This window comes from Trachypithecus francoisi, unplaced genomic scaffold (genome assembly GCF_009764315.1).
Source record: "Trachypithecus francoisi isolate TF-2019V2 unplaced genomic scaffold, Tfra_2.0 Lachesis_group10, whole genome shotgun sequence".
Lineage (NCBI taxonomy): Eukaryota > Metazoa > Chordata > Mammalia > Primates > Cercopithecidae > Trachypithecus > Trachypithecus francoisi.
In genome coordinates, this window is record NW_022681455.1 from 28,457,327 (window position 1) to 28,483,668 (window position 26,342).

The window sequence follows — 26,342 nt, forward strand, 5'->3', positions numbered from 1 at the left end:
GTTTGAAGTCAGGTAGCGTGATGCCTCCAGCTTTGTTCTTTTGACTTAGGATTGTCTTGGCAATGCGGGCTCTTTTTTGGTTCCATATGAACTTTAAAGCAGTTTTTTCCAATTCTGTGAAGAAACTCATTGGTAGCTTGATGGGGATGGCATTGAATCTGTAAATTACCTTGGGCACTATGGCCATTTTCACGATATTGATTCTTCCTATCCATGAGCATGGAATGTTCTTCCATTTATTTGTGTCCTCTTTTATTTCACTGAGCAGTGATTTGTAGTTCTCCTTGAAGAGGTCCTTTACATCCCTTGTAAGTTGGATTCCTAGGTATTTTATTCTCTTTGAAGCAATTGTGAATGGAAGTTCATTCCTGATTTGGCTCTCTGTTTGTCTGTTACTGGTGTATAAGAATGCTTGTGATTTTTGCACATTAATTTTGTATCCTGAGACTTTGCTGAAGTTGCTTATCAGCTTAAGGAGATTTTGGGCTGAGACAATGGGGTTTTCTAAATATACAATAATGTCATCTGCAAACAGGGACAATTTGACTTCTTCTTTTCCTAACTGAATACCCTTGATTTCTTTCTCTTGCCTGATTGCCTAGCCAGAACTTCCAACACTATGTTGAACAGGAGTGGTGAGAGAGGGAATCCCTGTCTTGTGCCAGTTTTCAAAGGGAATGCTTCCAGTTTTTGCCCATTCAGTGTGATATTGGCTGTGGGTTTGTCATAAATAGCTCTTATTATTTTGAGATACGTTCCATCAATACCAAATTTATTGAGAGTTTTTAGCATGAAGGGCTGTTGAATTTTGTCAAAGGCCTTTTCTGCATCTATTGAGATAATCATGTAGTTTTTGTCTTTGGTTCTGTTTATATGCTGGATTACGTTTATTGATTTGTGTATGTTGAACCAGCTTTGCATCCCAGGGATAAAGCCCACTTGATCATGGTGGATAAGCTTTTTGATGTGCTGCTGGATTTGGTTTGCCAGTATTTTATTGAGGATTTTTGCATCAATGTTCATCAGGGATATTGGTCTAAAATTCTCTTTTTTTGTTGTGTCTCTGCCAGGCTTTGGTATCAGGATGATGTTGGCCTCATAAAATGAGTTAGGGAGGATTCCCTCTTTTTCTATTGATTGGAATCGTTTCAGAAGGAATGGTACCAGCTCCTCCTTGTACCTCTGGTAGAATTCAGCTGTGAATCCATCTGGTCCTAGAGTTTTTTTGGTTGGTAGGCTATTAATTATTGCTTCAATTTCAGAGCCTGCTATTGGTCTATTCAGGGATTCAACTTCTTCCTGGTTTAGTCTTGGGAGAGTGTAAGTGTCCAGGAAATTATCCATTTCTTCTAGATTTTCTAGTTTATTTGTGTAGAGGTGTTTATATTATTCTCTGATGGTAGTTTGTATTTCTGTGGGAAACAGGACCCCATTTTAAATAGAGTTCATTTGAATAGAGTTCATAATATAAAGTGATTTTTCCCCATAGGATGTTTTCATTTCAGTACATAGACTGATGTTTTCATTCGGTACATAAATTACTAAGTGGGAAATGACTATGTCAGTTATAAAGAATTTGTACCATAATAAATGCTAAATGCTAATTTACAATAACTGTCAATAGAAACCTATAAACTCCTACACCCAAGCCTAAAAGTTACTACAGTATTGAGGTCAGAATGGACCTGATTCTTCCATTTGGTCAAATTTCATTTACTAAGTAATAATGTCAAGAAATCCAAAGAAACCTTAGTGGGTCCTTCCAAAGCTGTATAATTTTCCAAATGATTTCCTCTGGTTGCAGAGCCTGTTCAGTCCCTCAATCCTTTTTCAGTCGTTTCGCTTTTGCATGTTTTCTTGACGTTTTTGTTTCTTCTTTTGCTCCTTCCCCCGGCCTCAATCATCTTGGCCAATTTCCAAGACAGTACAACACTTGCTAGGAACAGTGGAGTAAGGGCCAAAATAACAGTTGTAAGGAAGCCGTATGGGTCCTTTGCAGCCCATTCCACAACAAACTAAGCCCAAGCCTTTATATCAAACATCTTCATAGCAGTCTTATGAAAACTGGGGGCCAGGTGCGGTGGTTCACGCCAGTAATCCCAGCGCTTTGGGAGGCTAAGGTGGGTGAATCACCTGAAGTCAGGAGTTCAAGACCAGCCTGGCCAACATGGCGAAACCCTGTCTCTACTAAAAGTACAAACATTAGCCGGGCGTGGTGGCACATGGCTGTAATCCCAGCTACTAGGGAGGCTGAGGCAGGAGAATTGCTTGAACCTGGGAGGCAGAGGTTACAGTGAACAGAGATCGCAGCACCACACTCCGGCCTGGGCAACAAAGCAAGACTCCCTCAAAAGACAAAAAAAAAAAAAAAAAGAAGAAGAAGAAGAAGAAGAAGAAGAAGAAGAAGAAGAAAGGAAGGAAGGAAGGGATGCAAGGGAAGGGAGGAAGGGAGGAAGGAAGGGAGGGAGGAGGAAACCAGGGCTTATGCTTGAGTAGTGATCTCTAACTTTGTCCTGGTATTATTAGTGACTCAATCACAATTTCAGATGACCCTTGGTAGTCTGTCTTTTTTAGTTCTACCATACACATCGGAGAGACAGTTTAAATTCCTATCAGGGCTGCAGACCCATGGGGGCCACGTTCACCCCTTCCCCTTGGCCTTGGCAAGAGCGGGCCCCTTATTGCACAGAGAGGAGAGTCCTGGGGGATCCTGGGCTGGCCCTGCCACACCTTGCTTGGCCATCATTTCTGCTGGGCACCAGGAGAAAACCTTGGCAGCCGCAGCCACCAGCCTCTCCTCCATCACCCCCAACACCCTCCTTTTAAATAACTTGCTTCTAATTAATAGAATACAAAATGTTGAAAGGATGTTACTTCTGTGATTAGGTTACAAAGAAAACGGTGACTTCTGTCTGGCTAGCAGATGCTCTCCCTTGGGGGTTTTGACTAATCAAGTTGTCATGTTAAAGAAGCCTATATGACAAGGAACCGAGGATTGCCTACTGCCAACAGCCAGCATGTAACTGAGGCCCTCAGTCCAAAAACCCTCAAAGGGTTTGTTGATTTCTGACAACAATCATGTGAACTTAGAGCTGATCTCTCCCCAGTTAAGCCTTCAGATGAGATGCCAACTCTGACCAACACCTTGATTTCAGTCTTCAGAGAGTCTGAAGCTTAGGACCCTGCTGAGCCATACCTGGATTTCTGACCCATGGAAAGGATAATGTGCGTTGTTTTAAACTACTAAGTTTTGAGTTAATTCATTATACAGCAATAGATGATAATAATACAAGAGGAGATACAAATGTAAAGAGAAGTAAAAACTCTATAACTCTGAATTAGAAAGAAAAACAAACAGGCATAGACAGATATATATCTCCTAGGTCTTGCTATTGAAAAGGCTTGGAAACAATAACCAGCTAAGCAGTGAGCCTTTGCTAGCATTCAATTTGTCATCTTGAAATTCCATATCCCCATAAAGAAATCAGGATTCCTGGAAGAAATGGCTGAATCCAGATCGGAGGCAAGAAATGTATAGCATGAGACTGAAACATCTTGTCATATCATAAAGCAAGGGTCTTGAGTCAGAAGTACTCAGGTGCCAAGTTGAAGACCTTCCCACTTGAAGACGGGAAAATTTGAACCCCAGTAAAGATAATGACAGCAAAGAGTTGAAACACTTCAAGTATGTTTATATCCCTGAGTCTGTAATTATTCTTAAAAAAAAAAAAAATTGGTCACCATTGGAGAATGCTAGAGAGCCAAGTATTTTGAAAACACGTAAATAAAGGGAAACAAGTATTTATCCTGCCTTTTCCACATGAACTGTACAACTTGGTAACCACATAGATGATAAGAAAAAGTTTCTTTTAATGTATTAAAATAAACTTTTAATATATTACAAGAAACATTACCTATATAGCAGGGTGCCTCGTGCTTCGGCTGCCTACGAGCTGTATGACCTTGGGTGAGTGACTTAACCTCCTTGTGCCTCAGTTTCCCCCTCTTTAAAATGGAGTTGACTACACATTTAGATCATGTTTGGGGATTAAATGAATTAATACATGTCAAGCAACTAGAACAGTGCCAGGCATACGGTGTTTCAGAAGTATCTATTATTATTATTATATTTATTCCTAAAATGCTGGCATTTATCCAACCACAGTTCTTGGCACACCTTGCACCATACACCTCCAGTCACTCCTGGGCTTTAGCCTGGAGCCCAATGTGCATCCCCACCCTCCATCACCCCACTCACCCTAGGACTCATAACCCCACTCACCATGGGACTCACCCTGAGCTGAGAGACTCTTCCAAAGCCCTTGGGCACCTTGATACCTGGGCAAGTCCTGTACCACTGACCCACCTTCTGCTGCCTCCTTAGGTGGCTTGGAGAATATTTCATGTCATTAACTTCCTCACTTTGAGCCCATCTAGGGCAAAGAGGCAAGTGGGAGACTCTTTTCCTTACTCCCCAAACAACCTGGGACCTTCTGTTTAGTTATTTTCCAATTCCTAACCACTCCAGATCCCACCCCACCCCCATACACCACTTGCCCCACAAATGGATTTACATGCTTTACTTGTACTGCTTTACCTCCTGAGATTTCTCTCCTCACCTACCTAACCTTCATGTCTTTCCACAAGAGCACAGAGAGGTGAAGTAACTTGTGCACAGTCACACAGCTAGATAGTAACAAACTACAGCTATGCTATGCTACCAAGCAGCAAACTTAACTGTGTCTTCACTTTCCCAGCCCTTCCTTCCCATGATGCTGTACTTTCCCAATCACTGCCCAGCCTCTCACACCTGACCTGCATTCATGCACCTGACCTACCAGAATTCTATTCGTTTCTTCCTCTTGTATACCAACAGGTTATCCCCTGCATCCCCTCCCTCCAGTGCTTTCAGGGCACAGCTACTCATTCAAAATAATTACTCAATACCTGTTTATGTGGCATCACGTTTGGCTTCTACATAAGGAAAAAAAGCATAATAATTACCCAGATTGGAAAACAAAATTCCAACAAAAGAACACTAGATGGGGAATCATTCAGTCTTGAATGCAGACCTTTGCCACCTCACAGGCATGTGACATTGAGCAATCACTTTTACTTCACTGTGCTCAGTTTACACAATACACACGTATGGCAAACACCTGTGCCTTCCTCTTCTAGGTTGATTGTGAGAATCTGTTGACAACCTCAGTGGGAAAACTATTTTTATTCCATACCTTAGCCTTTGCACTGGCTCACCTCTTCCTGGAACATCCTTCTTCTAGATAGCATCAAGCTGACCCCCACTTCACCTCTTCATCTTAGTTTAAATGTCTCCTCCTCAATGAAGCATCCCTGACCCCGCCTGCACCATCTAATGAAATCTTACTCCTCCTTACACTGCTCCACTCTCTTCTGTTTCAAAAGCACTTCATCACCTTCTAATATACTACATAGTTATTATGATTATTGTCTATTATTTTTCTCTCCTGCTAGAATGTAAACTTTGTGAGGGCAGGAACCTTTGTCGGCTCTGCTGATGTATCCCAAGTTCCTACAGTGGTACCCACTGGCCTAACAAGTGCCCCATGGATGTTTGCTGATTGACAGAGTGCCCCCATCCACAGTCTGAGCCTCCCTTCTTTAGGTCTCTTGGTGCTCCTCTAATTACAGGGGCACTGAAAATCCTTCTTGTTACTGTTAATGAGGCCAAATGCAGGAAGTAGTGGCATCAACTACTACAACACTTTGGACCAGATCAGTAAAAGAGAATCTGGAAAACAACAACAATAAGAAAAAACAAACAAACAAACAAAACCCAAACATTCCCAAATTCTCCCTTCTATTTTCTCTTTACTACAGAGCATGCCCATTCGGGCCCTTTTTAAGTCCCTATCTCTCCCCTCCTCCTCTCTTACTCATTTGTGATGTCCCTCATTCCCTAAATGTTCCTCATTCACCCGTTTGTCTTCCATTTTGTGGCTTTTTCCTCTGTGAGCTTTACTTTGCTTTTCTGAGTAGGTGAGAGAGAAAGGGACTGTCTGAGCACTGGGGTTGGAGTCACAGAAGGACCACGCCAGGCTTCAGTGTTGAAGGTAAGTGTGGCATGCCATAGCACCCTATATGAGGAAACCTCAGCTGGGACCTTGTTCCTTTGGCCCAGGCAGTTCAGAGAGCCCAAGAGAGGACTGGGGGTGTGGACTGGCAGGTCTGCATGGTGCTGGTAAACATGCAACAAACAGCCCCTTCCCCTTCACCCTACGAGCTCATGCAAGAGGCGCAGAAGCTCTGTAGAAGTAGCTTTTTCCTAAAGTAAACATTTATGGGTCCTGTTTAGGTTGCCTGGATAAACATTTAGCTCTATTTGCCTATTCCAGAGCAGAGGACGCTGCCATGCTCTACAAACTCATCTCAACCCACTTGCCCATTGCACTTCACAGGCATCTCAGTCCTCTTAGGGTGGGACAGGCAGTAGGTCAGTGAGGGGAGCACAGGTTTAGGGACTACCTACTGATGTAGAGGTTGCAAGTGGAAGGATGGAAAAGAAGCTATTATTTGCTTGGTGCCTCTAGCATATTAAAAGGACCATACTAATCCTCAGGGTAGTCTGGGACCTTGATACTCAAAGTGCACTCCATGAACTAGCAGCATCTGAGGCACCTAGGAGCGCATTGCTCATTTAAAAGGCAGGTTCCTGGGCCCCCTTCTGACCTTTTGAATTAGGAATCTGCACTTTAACAAGAGCTCAAGTGATTTGTAGGTATTATAAAATTTCATAAACACTATTCCAGAAAGTCTGAATTCAGCTAATTGCTAATTGTTCTATTGACAAATAAAATAGTAAGTGACTTTTAAAGAATCGTTTATGGTTCCTAAGCCATGAGGAAAAAAAATACACATATATATGTATTCTTTAACACTTTAAAAATAAACTTCAAAGACAAAGATTTAGGGCAGAACAGTTTTAAGCTGAACTTTTATTTCCTCTCTTTTGAAATATTCTGATTTAGTTTTTGACTGTGGAGAAAAGAGTAATAATGTCAGCAGAGGCATTTCATATCCTAATTTTAACATGATACTTAAAATTCTACCTACATTTGTTAAATGGTATTATTTCTTATGTAAATCATAATGTACATTTATTGAGAGCTACATTTTAAGTACAAGTTTGTATTTATTTAATCTTATGTACCCTATGAGGAAGGTACTGATGTCATCCTCTGTTTTACAGATGGGGAGACTACAGCAGAGCAGCATTTAGATAAGTTGCCTAAAGTCCCACAGCTCACAAACGGGGAGGAAGGATTTGAACTTGGTGCCAGAGCATACATTTAACCCTGACAATAAATGTCTGAGCATGCTGGTCTCCCTAGTAAGCAGCAAGCTGCCCAAGATATCAGACTTCTTTTCTTTATAAAACTACTTCAATGATGCTGCTTGCAATGGCACTCAAAGTTGCTGACCAACCCCCCAAAAAAGAATAATGCGGACATAAAAGGCTATGAATTAAAGAGGTACCTTGTGAAGAATAGAGATTTTAAAGTATCATCTTATTATTTGTAACAAAAATGGAAAACTTAAATACAGTAATGACCGGCATTGAGAATTTGATATGAATCATCAACATAGTTATGTTGATATGTATATACTACGTACTATGTTGATGATTTGTATATACTACGTACTATGTTGATGATTCATATCAAACTCATTAACATGATATCAACATATATATTGATTCATATCAAAAACATGAGTTAGATATGAAATGAGACATAGATTTCTATTTTTTTTTTTGAGATGGAGTCTCGCTCTGTCGCCCACGCTGGAGTGCAGTGGCGCGATCTCGGTTCACTGCAAGCTCCGCTTCCTGGGTTCATGCCATTCTCCTGCCTCAGCCTCTGGAGTAGCTGGGACCACAGGCGCCTGCCACCACGCCTGGCTAATTTTGTGTGTGTGTGTGTGTGTGTGTGTGTGTGTGTATTTTTAGTACAGACGTGGTTTCACCATGTTAGCCAGGATGGTCTCGATCTCCTGACCTCGTGATCCACCCGACTCGGCCTCCCAAAGTGCTGGGATTACAGGCGTGAGCCACCGCGCCTGGCCGAGACATAGATTTCTAAACCATTAAAACTACAGGTTTTATACCATGGATAATGCTGCTTACAGAAGCTATCTATCACATTCCTAGGGGAGACCATAGCAATGATTTCCTGTGGGAATGTGGACGATTCTTATTCCCAAAAACCTTATGTTTGTTTAAAACGTCACTCTTACAGAAAAAGATGCACCTCTGAATATCCTTTGATCTTAGCCAATCTTTTTAAAAAAAGTATACATAGATACTGGTCTTTTAGAATTGTTCAATGCTCAGTATTGCTCAAAAACAGCCCCTCCATAACAATTTATTTCCAGATAAGATTTGGTCCCTTTAAAGGAAATCATTAGAAATGGACCAAAGGATAGGGAATAAGAAGGCCACCCAGGAACCCCCTACAATCACAGTCATCCACACAGGAGGCACCAACACCTGGTTTGTAGACAAGTGGTTCACTGCAATGCAAAATAAATTTTATATGAACAGAATAAGCCACTTGAAAATCTTACTTTCCAAGATGGCCCCATTTAGGGGTCTGAGGGTCCACAGAATTAGTCCAGTTCTGCTGGAACAGTACGGATTCTAAAATGCCTAATAAGGTTGCAATGATGACTGACGGCTTTCCCAAACTCATCACACTCATGTTCTCTCTCCAGTGTGGATTTTCTGATGTTTCTTAAGAAGGGTCCGCTTACTAAAGAGTTTACCGCACTGACTGCACTGATAAGGTTTCTCACCAGTGTGGACTCGGAGATGCTGGAAAAGCCCTGCATTCTGAATGAAGGCTTTGCCACACTCACGACACTGATAACGCTTCTCTCCAGTGTGTATCCTCTGATGCTGAACAAGGCATGAGCTGAGAAGGAAAGCCTTTCCACACACTTTGCATTCATATGGTTTTTCCCCTGTGTGGATTCTTCTGTGTCTAGTGAGGCCATTGCTGGCACTGAAGGCTTTCCCACACTCCTTACACTGATAGGGTTTCTCTCCAGTGTGGCTCCGCCGATGTTCATTCAGGCTTGACCTCCGGCTGAAGGCCTTCCCACATTCTTCACATTCATATGGCTTCTCCCCAGTGTGGATTCTCTGGTGCTCAATGAGTACTGAACTCTTAGTGAAGCTTTTCCCACATTCATTGCACCTGTGGCGTCTCTCTCCAGTGGAATGTCCCTGCTGCTTTTCTGCCCTGCTGTCTTGTTTACAAGTTTCTCTGTACTTAGAATCCAAAGATACGTCTCTTTGGAGTCTGCTATCCCCCAAATGCTCCATTTCTTTTAAGATTTCTTGCTTTGATGCCAACTCCTGGTTCTCAGGTATAATTTCACCATCTGGAATAATAAATGGACCAAACAATGTAATCTCTTTCCTTTATGAAAGGACACAATTATAGGATGGAAATAGAAAGATCCATATCAAACAGACATGTTCTAGGAATGAAGAACTGCCAGTTAAGGAGGGGATTGGGTTAAACAGGGATGTTTAAGCTAGTAGAGTAAGGGGTCATCAGCACTGCTGAAATGGCTGGAGGGAGCACCCAGAGGCTCCCAAAGAGGATGTACATAAGCAGGCACTATATTATATTCATTACAAGGCAGGCACTCTTCTAAGTGTTTTACATATGTTAATTTATTAAATCTGAAATGACTCTGTGACTGACGTGCTATGATTATCTCCACTTCAAATATGCATAAACTGAAGACACCGGAAGGTTACCTGACTTGTCCATTGTCACAGAGTTATTAAATGCAGCGTTTAAATTCCAATCCAGGCAATTTAGCCCCAGAGTCCACAGTCTTAACTATTGCCCTCTATAGACCCGCCAGAGATCTCCTGAAGGGACCTGTCAAAATCCTTACCTTGTTCTCGAAATTGGTGGAGGCGAAAAGATTCATATTTGAGCTGTGTCACCATAGGCTGAAGCTGGATGTCTGTTGGTTCCTGCTTGACCTTCAGATGTTCCACCTCCTTCGAGAGCACTTCAGAATGTCCATGTTCATGGTCTAGAGCCTGAAGGCAGGTAGGCATATTTGGTTCATAAGAGGGGAATTATAGGAGTCCAAGCTAATATGAAATGAAAGATATCACATGGAACTATATGAAACATTTTCTAGAGAGATGTCACAGTGGAAGGTCCAGAGTTTAATTCCGTATCCAAAAGCAAAACAGGGAAGAGTGGCCAATTTAGTATGGTGGTTTAAAACAAATCCACCAGGTAGAATCGAACTGTCCACCCCCAGCCCCCTGAATGTGGGCTGTACTTGATAACTCAACTCTACTGAATAGAAAGTGAGGCAGAAGAGATGGTATATAACTTCTGAGTCATAAAAAGCACTGTGGCTTTTTCCTTTCTCTCTCTTTCTCTACTTCTCCCCTCTGGAGGAAGCCAGCTGACATGTTGTGAGGGCACTCAAGCAGCCCCATGAAGAATACCAACATGGTAAAGAACTAAGACCTCCTGCCAATAGCTGGTGAGTAGCTGAGGCCCCCTACCAACAATTGTACCAGTGAACCATCTCGGAAGTGGATCCGCCCACCTGAATCTTGTCTTCAGATGACTGTAGTCTTGGCCATTAAGGTTTAGGGGTAATTTGTTACACAACAGAGAACTAATACATACAGCTATAGCCAACCAACCTGTGTCACCAAACCCCACCTTTCATTTAGTATTTAATGTCTAGAAGTCCATCTTTGTCCTCTCACCTGGTTCCCTGGCTCACTAAGCTCTTGTTCCAGATCTTCGACTACAGCCACAGCCTCCTCCCCACTCTCTGGATGGTGCTTCCGCACCCAGGCCTGGAGCTCCTCAGGCAGGATAGTCAGGAACTGCTCCAGCACCAGCAGCTCCAAGATTTGCTCTTTGGTGTGGATTTCTGGCCTTAGCCACTGACGACAGAGTTCTCGGAGCCGGCTCAGAGCTTCTCGGGGACCAGGAGTCTCTTGGTAACAAAACTGCCTAAAAAGTTGTCGGGAGGCTTCTTGGCCAGAAAAGTTGTTCACTTGAAGTTGGGCTTGTTGATCCCAGATAGGGTCTTCCTCCACTTTCACAATCTTAAGATCATACTGTTCCTCTGTTGAAGCCATTCCTGGGGTTAATTTAGAAGGCTTACACTGGTTTTAGGTGAAAGGATAACTGTGATTTAAAATTTTCTGATTTAATCTTCCTTAGAAGACACCTGATGATAGAGCATTATATATTAATGGAAATAAATCATAAAGTAGTGGGGAAAAAAGCAAAGTATGGAAATATGAATGGTATTCTATCATTTATGTTAATACAATGTATATATAGTTACTGACTTACATATGTTTAGCAATTGGGAAAAGGCTCTTCCAGAGTATGTTAATGGCCTCAATTCTTCCCCCTTCCCTGTAGCCATGTATTAATATTTTGCAGTGCCCTTCCATTGTGACACTGAATTCAACAATATGACTTGATTTTGCCAATGATATTAGCAAATGTGATGCATGCAGAGGTTTGAACAGTACTTGTGTAACTGGCTTTGCTTACTCTTGCCCTCTGAAATTGCCAGAAGAAGGATATTTTTTCAGATGATAAGAGACATGTAGGACAGAGCCAGATCACCCCAGTGGAATAGATGAGAGCATCCTAGATTAGTTGACAGCCAGCTAACTGCCAGACATGTGAGCAGGCCTAGCCTAAGGTCTGCAGAGCTGCTGAATGCAGATGTATAAATAGGGCCTGCCCACCCTAGGTAAGCTATGCCCCATATACTCATGTGCTATACATAAGTTTATCACTATATACCACTAAAGTTTTGTGGCTATTTATTATACCACATTATTATGGCAACAGATAACTGATATAGAAGGGTGAACCTCTGGGAAGGAGAATTAGGTAACTGTGGAATAAAAAAGCAAGAGCTATTTACTTTTTGAGCACAGACATGATGCTAAAAGGAAATGCTCATTGCAGCATTTCATATTTCAGATTTTCAGATTAGGGATCTGTTAAGTTTAATGCAAATATTCCAAAATCCAGAAAAATCTGAAATCCAAAATACTCTGATCCCAGGGGTTTGGGATAAGGGATACTCAGTCTGTAGAAGTGATTTAAAGGCCTGGGTAATATGTTTATATGGTAGATCTAGGAGGAGAATAGGATATATAAAACTAGCTATAATATCAGATGATTAATGCTATAATAGAGGCCTCGCCAGAATATTCAGGGAGTAAAGAATAGAAAAAATAATTTCTGAGTGGGTATGGAACATTGAAAGAATATGACTTAGGGGCAAGTACATTTGAATTAGGCTAAAATCATGAACAGGAATTTATCAGGCAGAGAAAGGAAGGGATCCGCCATCATAAATCAAGCAAACAACATGAGGAAAGGTATTTAAGGGCACACACAATGGCAATAAGGACAGGTAAAGCTGAACTATAGAATATGGGTTGTGGGTAAAAATGTGAGAGATGAGGTTAAAAAGATGCATTACAGGGGACAGAAAATGGCCTTCAACTCTAGGCTAAGACGTTAGACTTTACTATATGGAACACTGAGGGGCATCAAGGCTTTTATTTCATTGTCATGGTGTTAGATCTGTATTTTTAAAAAATATTGAGTAAGATTCAGGATGGAAATGGTAAGAATATGTCGCAGGGTTGTGGCCTTTTAAGTTGGGAAGTTTAATAGTAGTTACACTGATACAATGTTGACTTTAGTGGTGTAATTTAAGTTTTATCTGACTTTTGCCCAATGCTAATGGAATCATTAAGGTCTGAGAGCACTTGACAGTTTTTCAGTTATACTTTATTGGGTGAAAATGCATTTATTCTATTTATTCATATATTATGTGTCTGTTAGGTGTCTGGAATAGTGCTGAGGTGCTTAGTTCAAAATGGTGAAAGGAAAGGTCCCTATCTTTATGGTATTTACCGTGGGAAAGACAGACCGTAATAAAATATTCACATAAAGTTATGTTACAGAATTGAGAATTTGAAGAGTTACAAAGACCATGGCATTTATTCTTTGTCAGTGTCCAAGGCGAAATGTATATCTTTTTACTCCTTACTGTATTATCTGGTAATTTGGTTTGTTGAGTCTTCAGTTCAGGAAGACTGAAAGTCTGACAATTTCTAATTATGAATTTGCATTGGATTCCATTATTATTAAACATGTAGCTTCTCATGGCCTTAGGTTTATAGTCAAAAATTGTTCTGCAAATATGGGTTCTGCACTTTAATGCTATTGAGAAACCATGGAAATACAGCTGGCTCTTTTTATTTTGCTTTTTTTGTTTTCTGGATCACTACAGGCAATCTCTCACATACCCAAAGCCACAGGTAGAGTATTCCTCCATCAGTTGTATTCTTCTCCCCACAATTGGTGCTTAGGATTTACCTCCTGGTCTTATGCCACCATGAACTGTCTTTATCCTTAATGCATAGCACAGTGCCTGGCCCACTGTCAGTGCTCCATAAATGTTTTCCAGGCAAATAAATATATTCTCCCCTCCTATATCCCCTTTCACTTCATCAAGCCATGGTAAGGGCAGGGAAGGGAACACAGAAGGGAAAATACACTCTTTCTTCTTGTCCCCCAAACCACCCCTGTTCCCAGGATGTATATGCATTACCCTATGTTCCCCAGTCCTCCTATCTCTTCCTATCTCCCCTCCCAAATTGCTACAGATTACAGACACTTCTTATTTTCAAAATGCCTAGAGGACTTACAAGTCTGGACTTGCCAAAAAATTATGAATGCATCTTCAATGTTTTGTTTACCTGATTTATTTGATTAAATGCAAATTTGGTGTCATCTGATATCCTAGCAGGGACCAAATACTTGATAGACATCTGACGAATTAAATGGAATAAGCTATTTAAAATCATCTTTAGTGAAGCACTGCAGTACAGTGAATAATGTTCATATCCTGTGACCTCTCTAAGCAGTAATGACCATAGTACTCCTCTTATAAGTGTTGTGATTATACAAGGTAATGCATATAAAAAGCTTAGCATAGTACCTGGCCCATAGCAATTATTACATAAATATCAATGAGCAGGTATTATTAGTAAAGTAGAATTAGTAAATTGAGTATCTTCCTTTCATAGAGGAAATAAACCCAACAAAATAAAATATTGACATCATGTGTTAATACTCAGTGGACAGTTGAAAATACTAGAAGAAATATTCAAGAAAATCCAGGACAGACAGTGACCAGTGGTGACCTCCCATTTGTGTACTGAAGCCTATCTCTAGATCCCACCAGGGGTATCCCCCTGAACATCCCAACAACAGCTCAAAAGCAACATTAAAAATCGGATTCATTTTTGCAGGGTGATATGAAACAGGCCAATTTATGACTAATTACCAATTGACTCCAAACATTTGGCATTGGAAGATGATATATAAAAGGGGATAAAGAGAAAGATATGGCCAGCTATAAATACAAGACAAAAATCTCAGTGGACCAGAAACAGAAACACAGAGTAGTTAGTGGAGTTGATGCTGTGGGCTAACTGACTTGACTGCAGAAACAGTCAAAGACATCCTAGAATTCAACTCCTGGAGGATTAAATGTGGTATGTCTAAGGTTGTAGGGAACCAGGCTCACTGTTTCATGCCAGGGCATGAAAGGGGGATAAAACAATAAAAGGCAGTTGACTGCTGACTCAACTTATGACTTTATCAGCAACTAAGGCTTAGGAGGCAAGGGGCAAGGAGACTCATTACTAGTAACTGATCCATTTACTTGCTCGTTTAGTCAATAAATGTTCATTGAGCACCCATAACATATCAGGTACTTGGCTGGGCACTAGGGCTACAATGGTGAAAAAGATGGGACCAGGCCCTGTTTTGCTGGAGTATATATTTTAACAGGGAAGACAAACTGAAAATAAAAGCAACAACAAAAATAAGTAAGGAGGCAAATAAAATAATTATGAGTTGTGATGATTAATTTGAGGAAAATAAATGAGGCACTGAGTTACCAAATACATGTAGCCTATTTAGATGAGGTAGTGGGAGGTGAGGTAACATTTAAGCTGAGCCCTTAAGTGCAAAAGAAGTGAGCCATACAGAGTAGGGATGAGGGAGGGGAAGAGCACTCTGGACTATCCAAAGGCCCTGAGGAAGTGCATGCTGCCATCAAAGACAGGAAAGGAGGCTGGAGTGTCTACAGTCATGTGGGAGAAGAGTGGCAAAATATTAGGCTGGCAAGACAAGCAGGAGTCAGATCATGTAGGGCATAGGAGTTAGGATTTTATAAATGCAATAGAGAAACCACTGAAGGCTTTAAGAAAGGAAGTGACAAGGCTGAATTATGTACTGAGAAGCTCTGCTACTGGATGGAGAATGAGCTGAGGGAATGAGGGTAGAGGCAAGAGTAGAAGAAGAAAGCAAGAGTAGAAGCAGAAGAGGCAAGAGTTGAAAAAAGGGTAAAGTGGAGGGGGTGTAGGCTATTGCATTGAATCTGGAAAGACTTCCACTTAGTTTAGATGTTACTGTACACATGAAAGGAGAAACAGCTTAACCTTTGTAAAAGCAGTTCAGTCACTGGACAATCAATTTATGGAGCTGTGCTAAGAGCTGGGAATACATAGGTGTTTATAGCTCATGAGGATATAATTACAATACAATAAAATAAAAGCCATAATTTGAAAAATGTATACAAGGTATACTCCTGGAGAAAGTGGGAGAGCTCATCCTAAATACAAGATTAAGTTTCTATGCATTGCCTGTAATCCACAAAGGAATTCATTTCACAGATATTTACTAAGTGTCTATGAGGTGTCAGACAGCAAAGAGTGAAACAGTGCAGAGTTTGATGTGTCCCCATTGTCCTTCACTGAAATAAAAACATGGCAGAAAGAGCATAAAAGAGAATGTTTTCATTCGTGAGAACATTATCTCATGTCAGCATAATTAGCAACAGCAACAAAGAGATCATGTAAATCACAAATCATCTGTGTTGTAAAATATATCCCAAAGGATAACCAACTACGATGACAAGAAAACAGAGGAAGAACTTAAATACCATGAGGAAACAGTCAAATCAAAAATTGGGGATGCACTACAGGAAGACTGGAAGAGCCTCCTTTTCAACAAGGCAATGGGATGGGAGGAAGGGAGGCAAAGGGTAAAATTGCCCTAGATTAAGACTTAACTACATGCAGTGAGTGGTCTATGATTGGATGCTAGTTGGTACAAACAGGTGTAAAAGACATCTGTGGGACAACAGGGGGTGGAGGGATTTAAACATGACCTAGGTGTTAGGTGAAGCGCCTACACTTAGTTGGGTGTGCTAATAATATTGTGGTTATGTAGCGAAATGTCCCTAATTTTTAGAGATGCATTAGAAACTAGAGGTGACAAGTTATGAGGTTTGTGGTTTTACAATATTTAAAGAAAACATTATATGCGACAAACATTGCATAATGTTGACTTATTAAATAAAAGTTACGTGTATATAGGAAATAAGGCTTTTGAATAAGACTTTTGACAGGGAGCGAGGTCTACCCCTTCTCTACCTCTCGACCTCGGTTTCGCTGCTAAAGCTCCGCCCCCTCTAGGGGTCTTTCCCACCACCCTGTGAAAGGAGCTACCTAGCTTGCCTTAGGTAGATAGCAAGGGAAGGGTCCCTGGAGAGCCCGCCCCCGTCCATGGGTCAGTGTCTCATCTCCACATAGCATAAAACGCAGCCTGGGAAAAAAATTCACGTTGCAGACACCGATAAGGGAACTAGCACAGGGTGTTGTGCCTATAGATATGCCCACGGCTGCACAGATAGAAAAACCTCGGGCCGTTTGGATAAAAACTTGCACAGAACCTCCAGCTCACTCAGATAAGGGAACAAGGCCTGGCACATAATGCCTTTGTCCTTTGTATAGTCAGCAGGTTCCCAGGAAAAGTTTCTTCTCCTTTTGTGGGTATGGGCACGGTGGGCTCTGGTAGGTTCCGGCGGGGGCTCTACTTTCCTTCATTAACAAGATATGCCCAGCTTCTGTGAATCATCGCCTCAGCCCCTGATTGGTCCGGGCCAAGCTTTCACTTCAGATTCTGATAGGTCCTGGGCCAAGCTAAGCCGCATCTATGAATCATCATTTCAGTTCCTGATTGGTCCCGAGCCAAGCTCAGTCAAGCGTTCGCCAAGGCAGCCCGCAGACTAAGCGAATTCTCCTTTCCAGTCCACAAAAATCTCAGAACGGGCTCCATAGTGGGTACTCCCGGTCGGGAGCCCCTCTCTGCTGGCAGAGAGCTTTTTCCTTTCGCTTATTAAACTTTCGCTCTAACCTCACCTTTTGTGTCTGCGCTCCTTAATCGTCTTGGAGGCAGGACAAAGAGCTCCGGGCGTTATCTCAGACAAGGAAAGGCTGTTTAACCTTCAAGATCAGGGGCGGGACCTCCACCTACTCCACGGGGACTTCAGGCCAGTGAATGTGTAGGGGCGGGGGTCACGCCTGCGCAGACGTTCCCTCCCCGCCTACTCCGAGGCACAGACCTGAAATGTTCCGGGAGCCTGGCGGGTCGCGACCAGGGACCAAGACTCACCTTCGGGGCACCGGGAAGCTACGGAACAGGTGGCGGGGCTGCAGCACCCCAATGACCGATCAACCGCAAAGGCCGGAAATGCGTCAGCCGTTCTGAGCCTACTGGCTGAAGCCAGGCAACTCTTTCCTTTCTAGGAATTCCAGAGGTGGCTGCATCTTGGTGACTCCCTTATTGCAAAACCCGGGACCAAAAATCCCAGCCCCACTGGGTACGAGGCGGAGAAATGCGGCGAGGGATTTCTATGGGGAGCGGCCCCCAGCATTTAGGAGCTAGATGGTCATCGAGACGCAAAACATTAGAGCCGGAAGGTGTTAGGAAGATATAAAGGAAGAGAGCGAGTAACAGGAGGCAATTCCACGGCCAAACAGGTTTATTCACAGGAATAAGCCTAAGAAGAGTTCCAGTCAGGAATCTGGCTGATACTCTGATCGCTTACAAGCTGAGGCTTTTATAATAAAGTTCCTATTGGGGAGGGGTTGGGGTAGTGCTGGCCAGTTGGAACTGTTTGCAGACTTTCCAACTGGGGACAGATGTGGTTAGGGTCATTAGGCTCTGTTGCGGTTAGGGCTGTTATGCTCTGTTGAAGCTGAGGGCAGGATTAACATTTGCTTTGTTTCTTGAGAACACAGTCATCAAGGTTGTAAAATGGCATCACTATTGTTAGTCCTCACAGAAGAGACTTCATACTTTTTCTGTCTCTAATACTTACCTATGCTTCTCCTAGTCTGTCCACTTCCTCTGGTCTCTTTGACATCACAAAGGGGAGATGGTAATGGTGGGGACGAGAATACAGAGTTGTTTTTGTTATGGTCTTGTTATTTTGTTTTTTACTCTCAAACCTCTGTCTTCTGGAATCCCAAAGTCTAGAAGAAGAGCGTGTAAACAAGTAACTACGTAAAACTGATGCATGTGAAATGAAGTAAAATAAAATCAGTGCTTGTAAATCGATGAGGATAGTCTCTGGAACTTATAAAATGCTAAGTACGTATGTAGGAAATAAATGTATGTATTAGTTTGAATTCGTGGCATGGAAGAGAGAGGAAAACTAATGGGGCAAAACAAGAAGCAGCAGGAATCTGTCAGTGTACACTGGAAAAGGAGCAAAGGAAATAAATTTCTGAGAGAATCAAATGTACAAAAGCAGAACTGGGGTGAGATCCTTTGGTACATCCAAAGAACTGGGCTGATCAGCATGACTGGAGAGTGGAATATGTGGCAGGGGCACCAGCTCTTACTTTTTTTGGATCCCTAACCAAGGAATTTGAGCAATCTGATCAAATTTACATCTAGAAATGTTATATTGGCAGCCATGTGGGGATGGACTGTAAGGAAAGGAGTCTACAAGCAGGGAGACCAGCTAGGAGACTACTACAAGAATCCAGGGTAGAGAGAGTAAGGGCCTGAATCAAGGCAGTAGCAATAGAAATCAAGAAGACAGATAATACATGTTAAGAGGTTGAATTGATTTTTTACAATTCATTCATTCATTATATAGATTTTCATTGAATGCTATCTTTGTGCCAAGGGCTTGCTGGATATAATAATAACGAAGGACATAAGGTCCTCATCCTCATGGGGTTTATAATGTAATGAGGAATACAGACAGAGGGAGATCCAGTTTATACAATTCAAGAGACCCTATTTGAGAAAAAGAATTCAAAATAACAAGTACAAACATAGGTATGAAAATGGAGATTTAGGTCAGGCATAATAGCTCACACCTGTAATCCCAACACTTTGGGAGGCCAAGATAGGAGGATCTCTTGAGTCCAGGAGTTCAAGACAAGCCTGGGTGACATAGTAAGACTCTGTCTCTACAAAAAATAAAAAATATTAGCCAGGTACAGTGACTCATGCTATTAGTCTCAGCTACTGGGGAGGCTGGGCAGGGAGAATCAGCAGGTGTAGTAGCCATGACCATGCCACTCTACTCTAGCTTGAGTGACAGACTGAGACACAGTCTCCAAAATTAAAATATATATAAATAAAAAAAAAGAAAAGAAAGAAGGAAGAAGAAAAAAAATGGAGATTTAGAATGGAAAATGGGCCAGGCGTGGTGGTTCACACCTGTAATGCTAGCACATTGGGAGACTGAGGCAGGCAGATTGCATGAGCTCAGGAGTTCAAGACCAGCCTGGGCAACATGATGAAACCCCATCTCTACCAAAAATACAAAAATTAGCCAGGCATGGTGGCACATGTCTGTGGGTCTGAGGTGGGAGGATTGTTTGAGGCTGGGAGGCGGAGGTTGCAGTGAGCTGAGATTGTGCCACTGCACTCCAGCATGGGTGACAGAGTGACACCCCATCTCAAAAAATAATAATAATAAATAATAAAAATAGAATGGAAAATACATTCTTTACATCACATTACATTTTTTTTTTGAGACGGGGTCTCATTCTGTCAACCAAGCTGGGGTGCAGTGGTGTGATCGTAGCTCACTGCAGCCTCAAACTCCTGGGCTCAAGCAATCCTCTTGCTTCTGCCTCCTAAAGTGCTGGGATTAAAGGTGTGAGCTGCTGCCACCACACCTGGCCATACTACAGATTTTAAAGTCTCCCAAACATCACAAACAAAAATCAGAAAAATAACAAAATATTTTTATTATTTAACTGCCTGACACCTATAGTAACTCTCCCCTAATTTGTTGGCTTTATGTTCTTGGACTGCTTCTTTGTATGTTAATTTCATAATTTAAATTTTTCTAGAAAGAATAAAAGGTTAATGTAGCCTTTCCTTTAGCATAGTTGATCAAAAGCTTTTTAAAATTGTTGACATTTGAGTAAACTTCTATCAAGTTTCTTTCAATTATGAGCTACAAGATTTCAGGACATTAAAATTTTTTTATGTGGGGACTAATCTGAGAATCTCTGTGTTGATGACACATTAACTAGTTGGTCTTAGATGTCCTCATTGCCAATGGCATATTATGTTGTTTTTGTCAATATAGGTATTTTGTGTCAAATGTGCAAGAAATTTAAATCTCTTTTCAATATGTTCAGTGATTCACTTTTCTTCAATAGAAAATCCAAGAGCCTATTTTTTACCATATTCAAAGTTTAGCTTTTTTTCTTAATGAGTTGCTGATTTCATATAATTTGACATTGTTTCTTTTGTTATAATTTGCTTCCTAATGTCAGAATAATTTCCATTGATTTTATTATCTTTCTTTTGTTTCTCATTCCATTAACTTTTTTGGCGGGGGGTGGGGAAGGAGTCTTGCTCTATTTCCCAGGATGGAGTGCAGTGTCTTGATCTCAGCTCATTGCAACCTCTGCCTCCCGGGTTCAAGCGATTCTCATACCCCGAGTATCTGGGATTACAGGCATGCGCCACCACGCCCGGCTAATTTTGTATTTTTAGTAGAGACAGGGTTTTGCCATGTTGGCCAGGCTGGTCTCAAACTCCTGACCTCAGGTGATCTGCCCACCTTGGCCTTCCAATGTGCTGGGATTACAGGCATGAGCCAGCATGCCCAGCCTCCATTAATTTTTAAATTTAAATTTGCTCTCAGTTCTTTAATAAATTATTTCATTTTGTAATTTAGCATTTATTGCTTAAATCATGCCAAAATATCTTTTCAAATTGTAGTTAAAATGATTCATTTCTAAGGTAGTGTCCCCTTACCAGATGCTAAAATTCTCTGTTGTTATTTCAGTGCCACTCAACAAGAGAAAAATAAGAGATGAGGAGTCAGAAATGGAAACAAACAAACAGTGGTTTAAACACCTGTTGCTAAAATATCCATTTTTTTCCCCTCAAATTTTGCAAGTTTATGAACCATGTAAACACATTGCTAGGTATCATTCCAGGCCAGGGCACTTGAAGAAACATGCAAATGCAGAATCACTTATGCTTTATAGACTTAAAAATAAACCCACTTCTGAATAAGTAAGTGCTGTAGTGGAAATAGACAGGAATCCCATGCCTGTTACAGTAATTACAGTACCCATCTTTAATTTATCACAGCCTAATTGGAAATAATATTGTATCACTTCACATTTTAGTCTTAGTTGCATATTTAACACTTTCCATTTCACATATAGACAGAAACTTAAAACATTATTATTCCTTTGCTCTTGCCCATTGATACGGTTTCGCTGTGTCCCTACCCAAATGTCATCTTGAATTGTAGTTCCCATAATCCCCACATGTGGTGGGAGGGGCCCAGTGGGAAGTAATTGAATCATGGGGTGGTCTTCTCTGTGCTATTCTCATGATACTAAGGTCTCATGAGATCTGAGGTTTTGTAAGGGGTTTTCCCCTTCACTCTGTTCTCTTCTCTCTCCTGCCGCCATATGAAGAAGATGTTGCTTCTCCTTCTGCCATGATTGTAAGTTTCCTGAGGTCTCCCCAGCCATGAAGAACTGTGAGTCAATTAAACCTCCTTTCTTTATAAATTACCCAGTCTTGGGTATTTCTTCATAGCAGCATGATAACAGACTAATACACCCATCTTTTGTAGTACTATTCTTATATATTTTACTTCTCTGTACGTTGTAACTGCCAGCTTAGAATGATACTATTTTTGCTTTAAATGATCCCTTGTTTTTAAAAGAAATTAACTAAAAAGCAAGGCTTTTATGTTCACATACATATTCACCATTCTGATGCTCTTCATTCCTTCTTGTAGATCTGAGTTTCCAGCTATCACTTCCCTTCAGTCTGAAGTTTTTTTTGTTTTTCTTTAGGGTTTGGTTTTGGTTTGGTTTGGTTGGTTGGTTTTCTGTGCAGGTGCAAGTCTGCTGGAGAAGTATTTTTCAGTTTTCATTTAATAGAAAATGTCTTTATTTCACTCTTATTTTTGAAGGACATTTCCACTGGATTTAAAATTCTGGGTTAGGAGTGACATCAGAAAGATGGCGGAATTGGAAGTACTAGCCTGGTTCCCCTACAGAAATGCTGATTAACAATTATATATGGATCAACATATCCTTATGAGAATTCTAGAGTCACGTTAAAAAGTTGCAGTACCCCAGGTATGCTAAAAGCCAAACCTACTACATTGAAATGGGTAAGAAGTACAATTTCACTTTACACAATGTCTTAGTCCAGTCAGGCTGCTATAACAAAATACCTTAAACTGAGTACTTCATAAACAACAGAAATTCATTGCTCACAGTTCCGAAGGCTGAGAAGTCCAAGGTCAAGGCAATAGCAGATTTGGCATAGAGTGAAAGCTTTTCTCTGCTTTTATAGATATGGTGCCTTCTATGTGTCCTCTTCTGGTAGATGGGGCAAACAGGCTCCCTCTAGCCTTTTCTTATAAGGGCACTAACCCCATTCATGAGGGCAGAACTCTCATTACCTAATCACTCCCAAGTCCTCACCTTTTAATGCCATCACCTTGGGGGCTAGGTTTAAATGTAAGAATTTTGGGGGAACACAAACTTCAGACCATAGGGGTCATGTCAGCCCTTCCCCCAAGTGGGCACAGCTCAGAGCTAGGCGAGAATGTCCTGGCTTATGAATTCTTTCTTGGGAGAAAGAAAAAATTGGAGCATGCATCCTCTGTTCTGGCTCTTTGGAGGGTGGCCCAAGGGACTGGCTTCTATCTTACCTCATTCGGAGAGCTGATGCAACTGTCATAGTTTGGATGCCTGGGAGCCACTAAAAACAAAGAAGAGGTGGGGTAGCTTATGAGCTGCATAAATAATCCTGAGAAATAGCATGGGCAAAAGAATGATCAGGGCCTTGCATTGTTGGCAGATACTGTAAGATGTGTCGGAACACAAAAGGCCCTAGAAGGAATGTTCTCCTAATATTTTTTTTAGAATTTAGGTAGAAAATGTATTTATAATGACTTTGAAATGGTAGAGCTGTTTTTGAGGACCACAGATGCATTGGAAGAAAGCAATGGAATTGGGTGATTATGAATGTAAGACGCAGTGAAAAATTCAGAGACATCTCTGGCACCATATAGAGTCTCCTTCAGCCACAGGGCAGCAAAGGCTGACGATCAGGCCTGGGGCTCAGCTGAATGTGTAGCAGAGCTTGAGAAAAGATATCACATCCAGCAGGCTTGCTACGCTAATGCCAGAGAGCTAACTGGAAAGGAATGGAACTCTACAATTGAGGATACGGGTATCTAGGCCAAAGCACTAAAAAGTCTTGACTCCTCAGATTCTCCTGAACCCTATGGACCTTCAAAAGTATCCCATTCCTCCCTAGTGTTCTCTACTTGCTTGAAGATGTGTGCCCGCTCAGGACACACCTCACCACCACAACTGGACACTATGTTAGTTCCTAGGGTTACATCACAGCAAAATCTGGCTAGATAAGTACTGGGTCTGCAAAGGGAGTAAAAACACTATCTACCAAAGTTGCTGTAGGACCTAGCCAACACGTAGTGTCAGAACCTAGGATCATACATATAGAATTAGATCCTAAGAGAGCTGGGTCAACAGGAATCTGATATATAAACTTGGATAAGAAAGAGTGTATCAAGATAGAGACACTCTACTATGATTTAATATTCTGGCAAGGGCCCTGGGAGATGTTGCTTATATACAGATGAATATTATTTGATCCATAGTACTTTTTTAAAAAATCAAGGGTAAGTGATAAGGCTGAGGGCAACTATCATAATAAAAAGTCTAAAGTCCTTCTGCAGTTTTTGGACTAGAGCTAATTCTCAGAACTGGCTGTGTCCCCAAGAGGAAAGACCATGTAGCACTAAACCAAATAGCATATGAAACATTTCCCCAAGTCTTCTACAGAAAGACTGCAGTCCAGGACATTTATTTAGTTAGATATATATTGGAGAAAGGAGGAATATCCAAAGCTTTTTAGGATGAACCTTTTACACAAGGTATGAGTTGACATTGATATCTAGGTACCCAAAGTGTCATTGTGGCCCCCTGTTAGGATGTGGGCATATAGGGGCCAGATAAGAAATGAAGTTCTGGCCCAGATAAGGCTCATATTGAGTCAACAGACACTCTCTGCCTGCATTGGTCATTTCTCTCATTTCTGAATATAAAACAATATATATTACTCTCATTTCTGAATATAAAAATATGAACATACTTTAGAGTTGGAGTAACCCCACGTTGATCATTTGGGCTAGGGTTTATTATAGAGTTATTGTACTAGAAAAAGCCAAGTGGTAGTTTCTGAAACTGCTACCCATTCCCCAACCAAGAGTACTCAGAAAAAAAAATTTTTGCATCTCAGTGGGAGTGGAAAGGTTAATATCAATCTTAAAGATGAAAAGAATGCAAAGGTGGTAGACATGATCATCCCCCACCTTTATCTCACCAGCTCTCTACAAAGCCAGGCAGACTTTGAAGAATGACAGTTAACTACTGCAGACTCAACCAAGTAGTAACCCCAGTTGCAGCTACAATGCTATATGCAGTATATTTTCTGTAACAGATTAATATGACTTCAGGTACATAATGTGTAGTCATTGATTTGGTAAATGCATTATTTTCCGTCCCTCTTAGAAAGGAAGAACAAAAGCATGAAAAGATAGACAAAGGTTTCTGGTTGTTTCCCAGGGGCTATGTTATCTCTCCTGCCGCCTATCATATTGTAGTCAGAAGGGATGTGGACTAAAGGTACAATTCTAAGGGTGTTATATCGGTTCACTCTACTGATAATGTATTATTCAGACCACATGAGCAAAATGTGATATGTTGGAGGCCTTGCTAGGATACATTTTCTACAGAAGCAGGGAAATATATTCAATGAAGATGTAAATGGAAAGGTAGGGCTGCCACAAAGGTTTTTTGGCCTCTTTTTTCTAAGACATCAGCAGACAAGAAAAGGAGTCACTACCCTGGCAGGAGTTAATGGTTCCAATATATCTTCAATGATATATTCTTCAATGAAGAATTATTCTTCAATAATATTCTTCAATGAAGAATTACTGTAATTCTATCAGATCCACCAAGATATCAGATTGGATGGGTCCAGCAACAGTGCCTCACAAGATGTGTGTGGTATGTTCAGCATTGGACATGTGCAGGACTAGAGGGCAAATAAGCTTTCTGAGTAGGTGGCCCACATGCTCCTGTCATCCATCTCAACTGCACTAGCACCTATCTTTGAGCTCATTCCTGTGACTATAGGAGTGTGTGATAATTGTGTTTGGTGGAGTTTCCTTATGACTAATTGACAGAGGAAGAAAAATACTGAGTTTGGATTATTTGGGTTAAGTATCATGGTATGTTAGTAAAGGCTGAAAATAGATGGTGGCTATCTTAGAACTCCTCTCTGATGTGATCCTGGCATTAGTAGTCAAGGGAATTCCACCCAATGGACAGAGTTTTGAATGGTACACCTAGTTAGGTGCAGTTAGTTATCTATATGGCTACAGGTAAAAATGTATCTAGTACATTTAGGGTAATGATGAATATCATGTCTGGTTTTTAGGGAACTAGAAGAAAAAAGATTGGGCCACACATGGTGGCTAACACCTGTAATCTCAGGACTTTGGAAGGCCAAGGCAGGTGGATCACTTGAGGTCAGAAACTCCAGATCAGCCTGGTCAACATGGTAAAACCAGTTCTCTACTAAAAATGCAAAAAAAAAAAAAAAAAAAAAGAAAAAATTAGCCAGGCATGGTGGCATGTGCCTGTAGTCCCAGCTACACAGGGGGCTGAGGCAAAAGAACTGCTTGAACCTAGGAGGCGGAGGTTGCAGTGAGCTGAGATTGCACCACTGTACTCCAACCCAGGCAACACAGTGAAACTATGACTCAAAAAAAAAAAAGAAAAAAGAAAGAAA

The 26,342-nt window shown here is 41.3% G+C and overlaps 1 protein-coding gene, 1 long non-coding RNA gene and 1 pseudogene across 11 annotated transcripts in view; 1 reads left to right on the top strand and 2 right to left on the bottom strand.

The window, feature by feature from the left end:
- Positions 1–1,819: 1,819 nt before the first annotated feature.
- Positions 1,820–2,155, bottom strand: LOC117086904 (annotated as a pseudogene).
- A 5,831-nt stretch (positions 2,156–7,986) lies between these two features.
- ZSCAN31 (zinc finger and SCAN domain containing 31) overlaps positions 7,987–26,342 on the bottom strand; it is a 35,401-nt gene continuing 17,045 nt past the window's right edge. For 2 of the 10 annotated variants that reach the window (XM_033216525.1, XM_033216524.1), the window contains 4 exons: positions 18,319–18,472; positions 10,796–11,268; positions 9,952–10,102; positions 7,987–9,423 (listed from right to left, as the gene is read on the bottom strand). In XM_033216525.1, the coding sequence (XP_033072416.1) occupies positions 8,735–9,423; positions 9,952–10,102; positions 10,796–11,176 (1,221 nt within the window). In that variant the 5' untranslated portion in view covers positions 11,177–11,268; positions 18,319–18,472 and the 3' untranslated portion in view covers positions 7,987–8,734. Of the gene's footprint in view, positions 9,424–9,951; positions 10,103–10,795; positions 11,269–17,356; positions 17,520–17,609; positions 18,971–26,342 lie in introns of those variants that run through there. The other 8 variants (XM_033216530.1, XM_033216529.1, XM_033216526.1 and 5 more) reach the window with 7 other exon arrangements.
- On the top strand, positions 14,541–26,082 carry LOC117086906. The gene is made up of 3 exons (XR_004438616.1): positions 14,541–14,551; positions 20,022–20,026; positions 25,821–26,082. It is a non-coding gene; the product is annotated as an uncharacterized LOC117086906 (long non-coding RNA).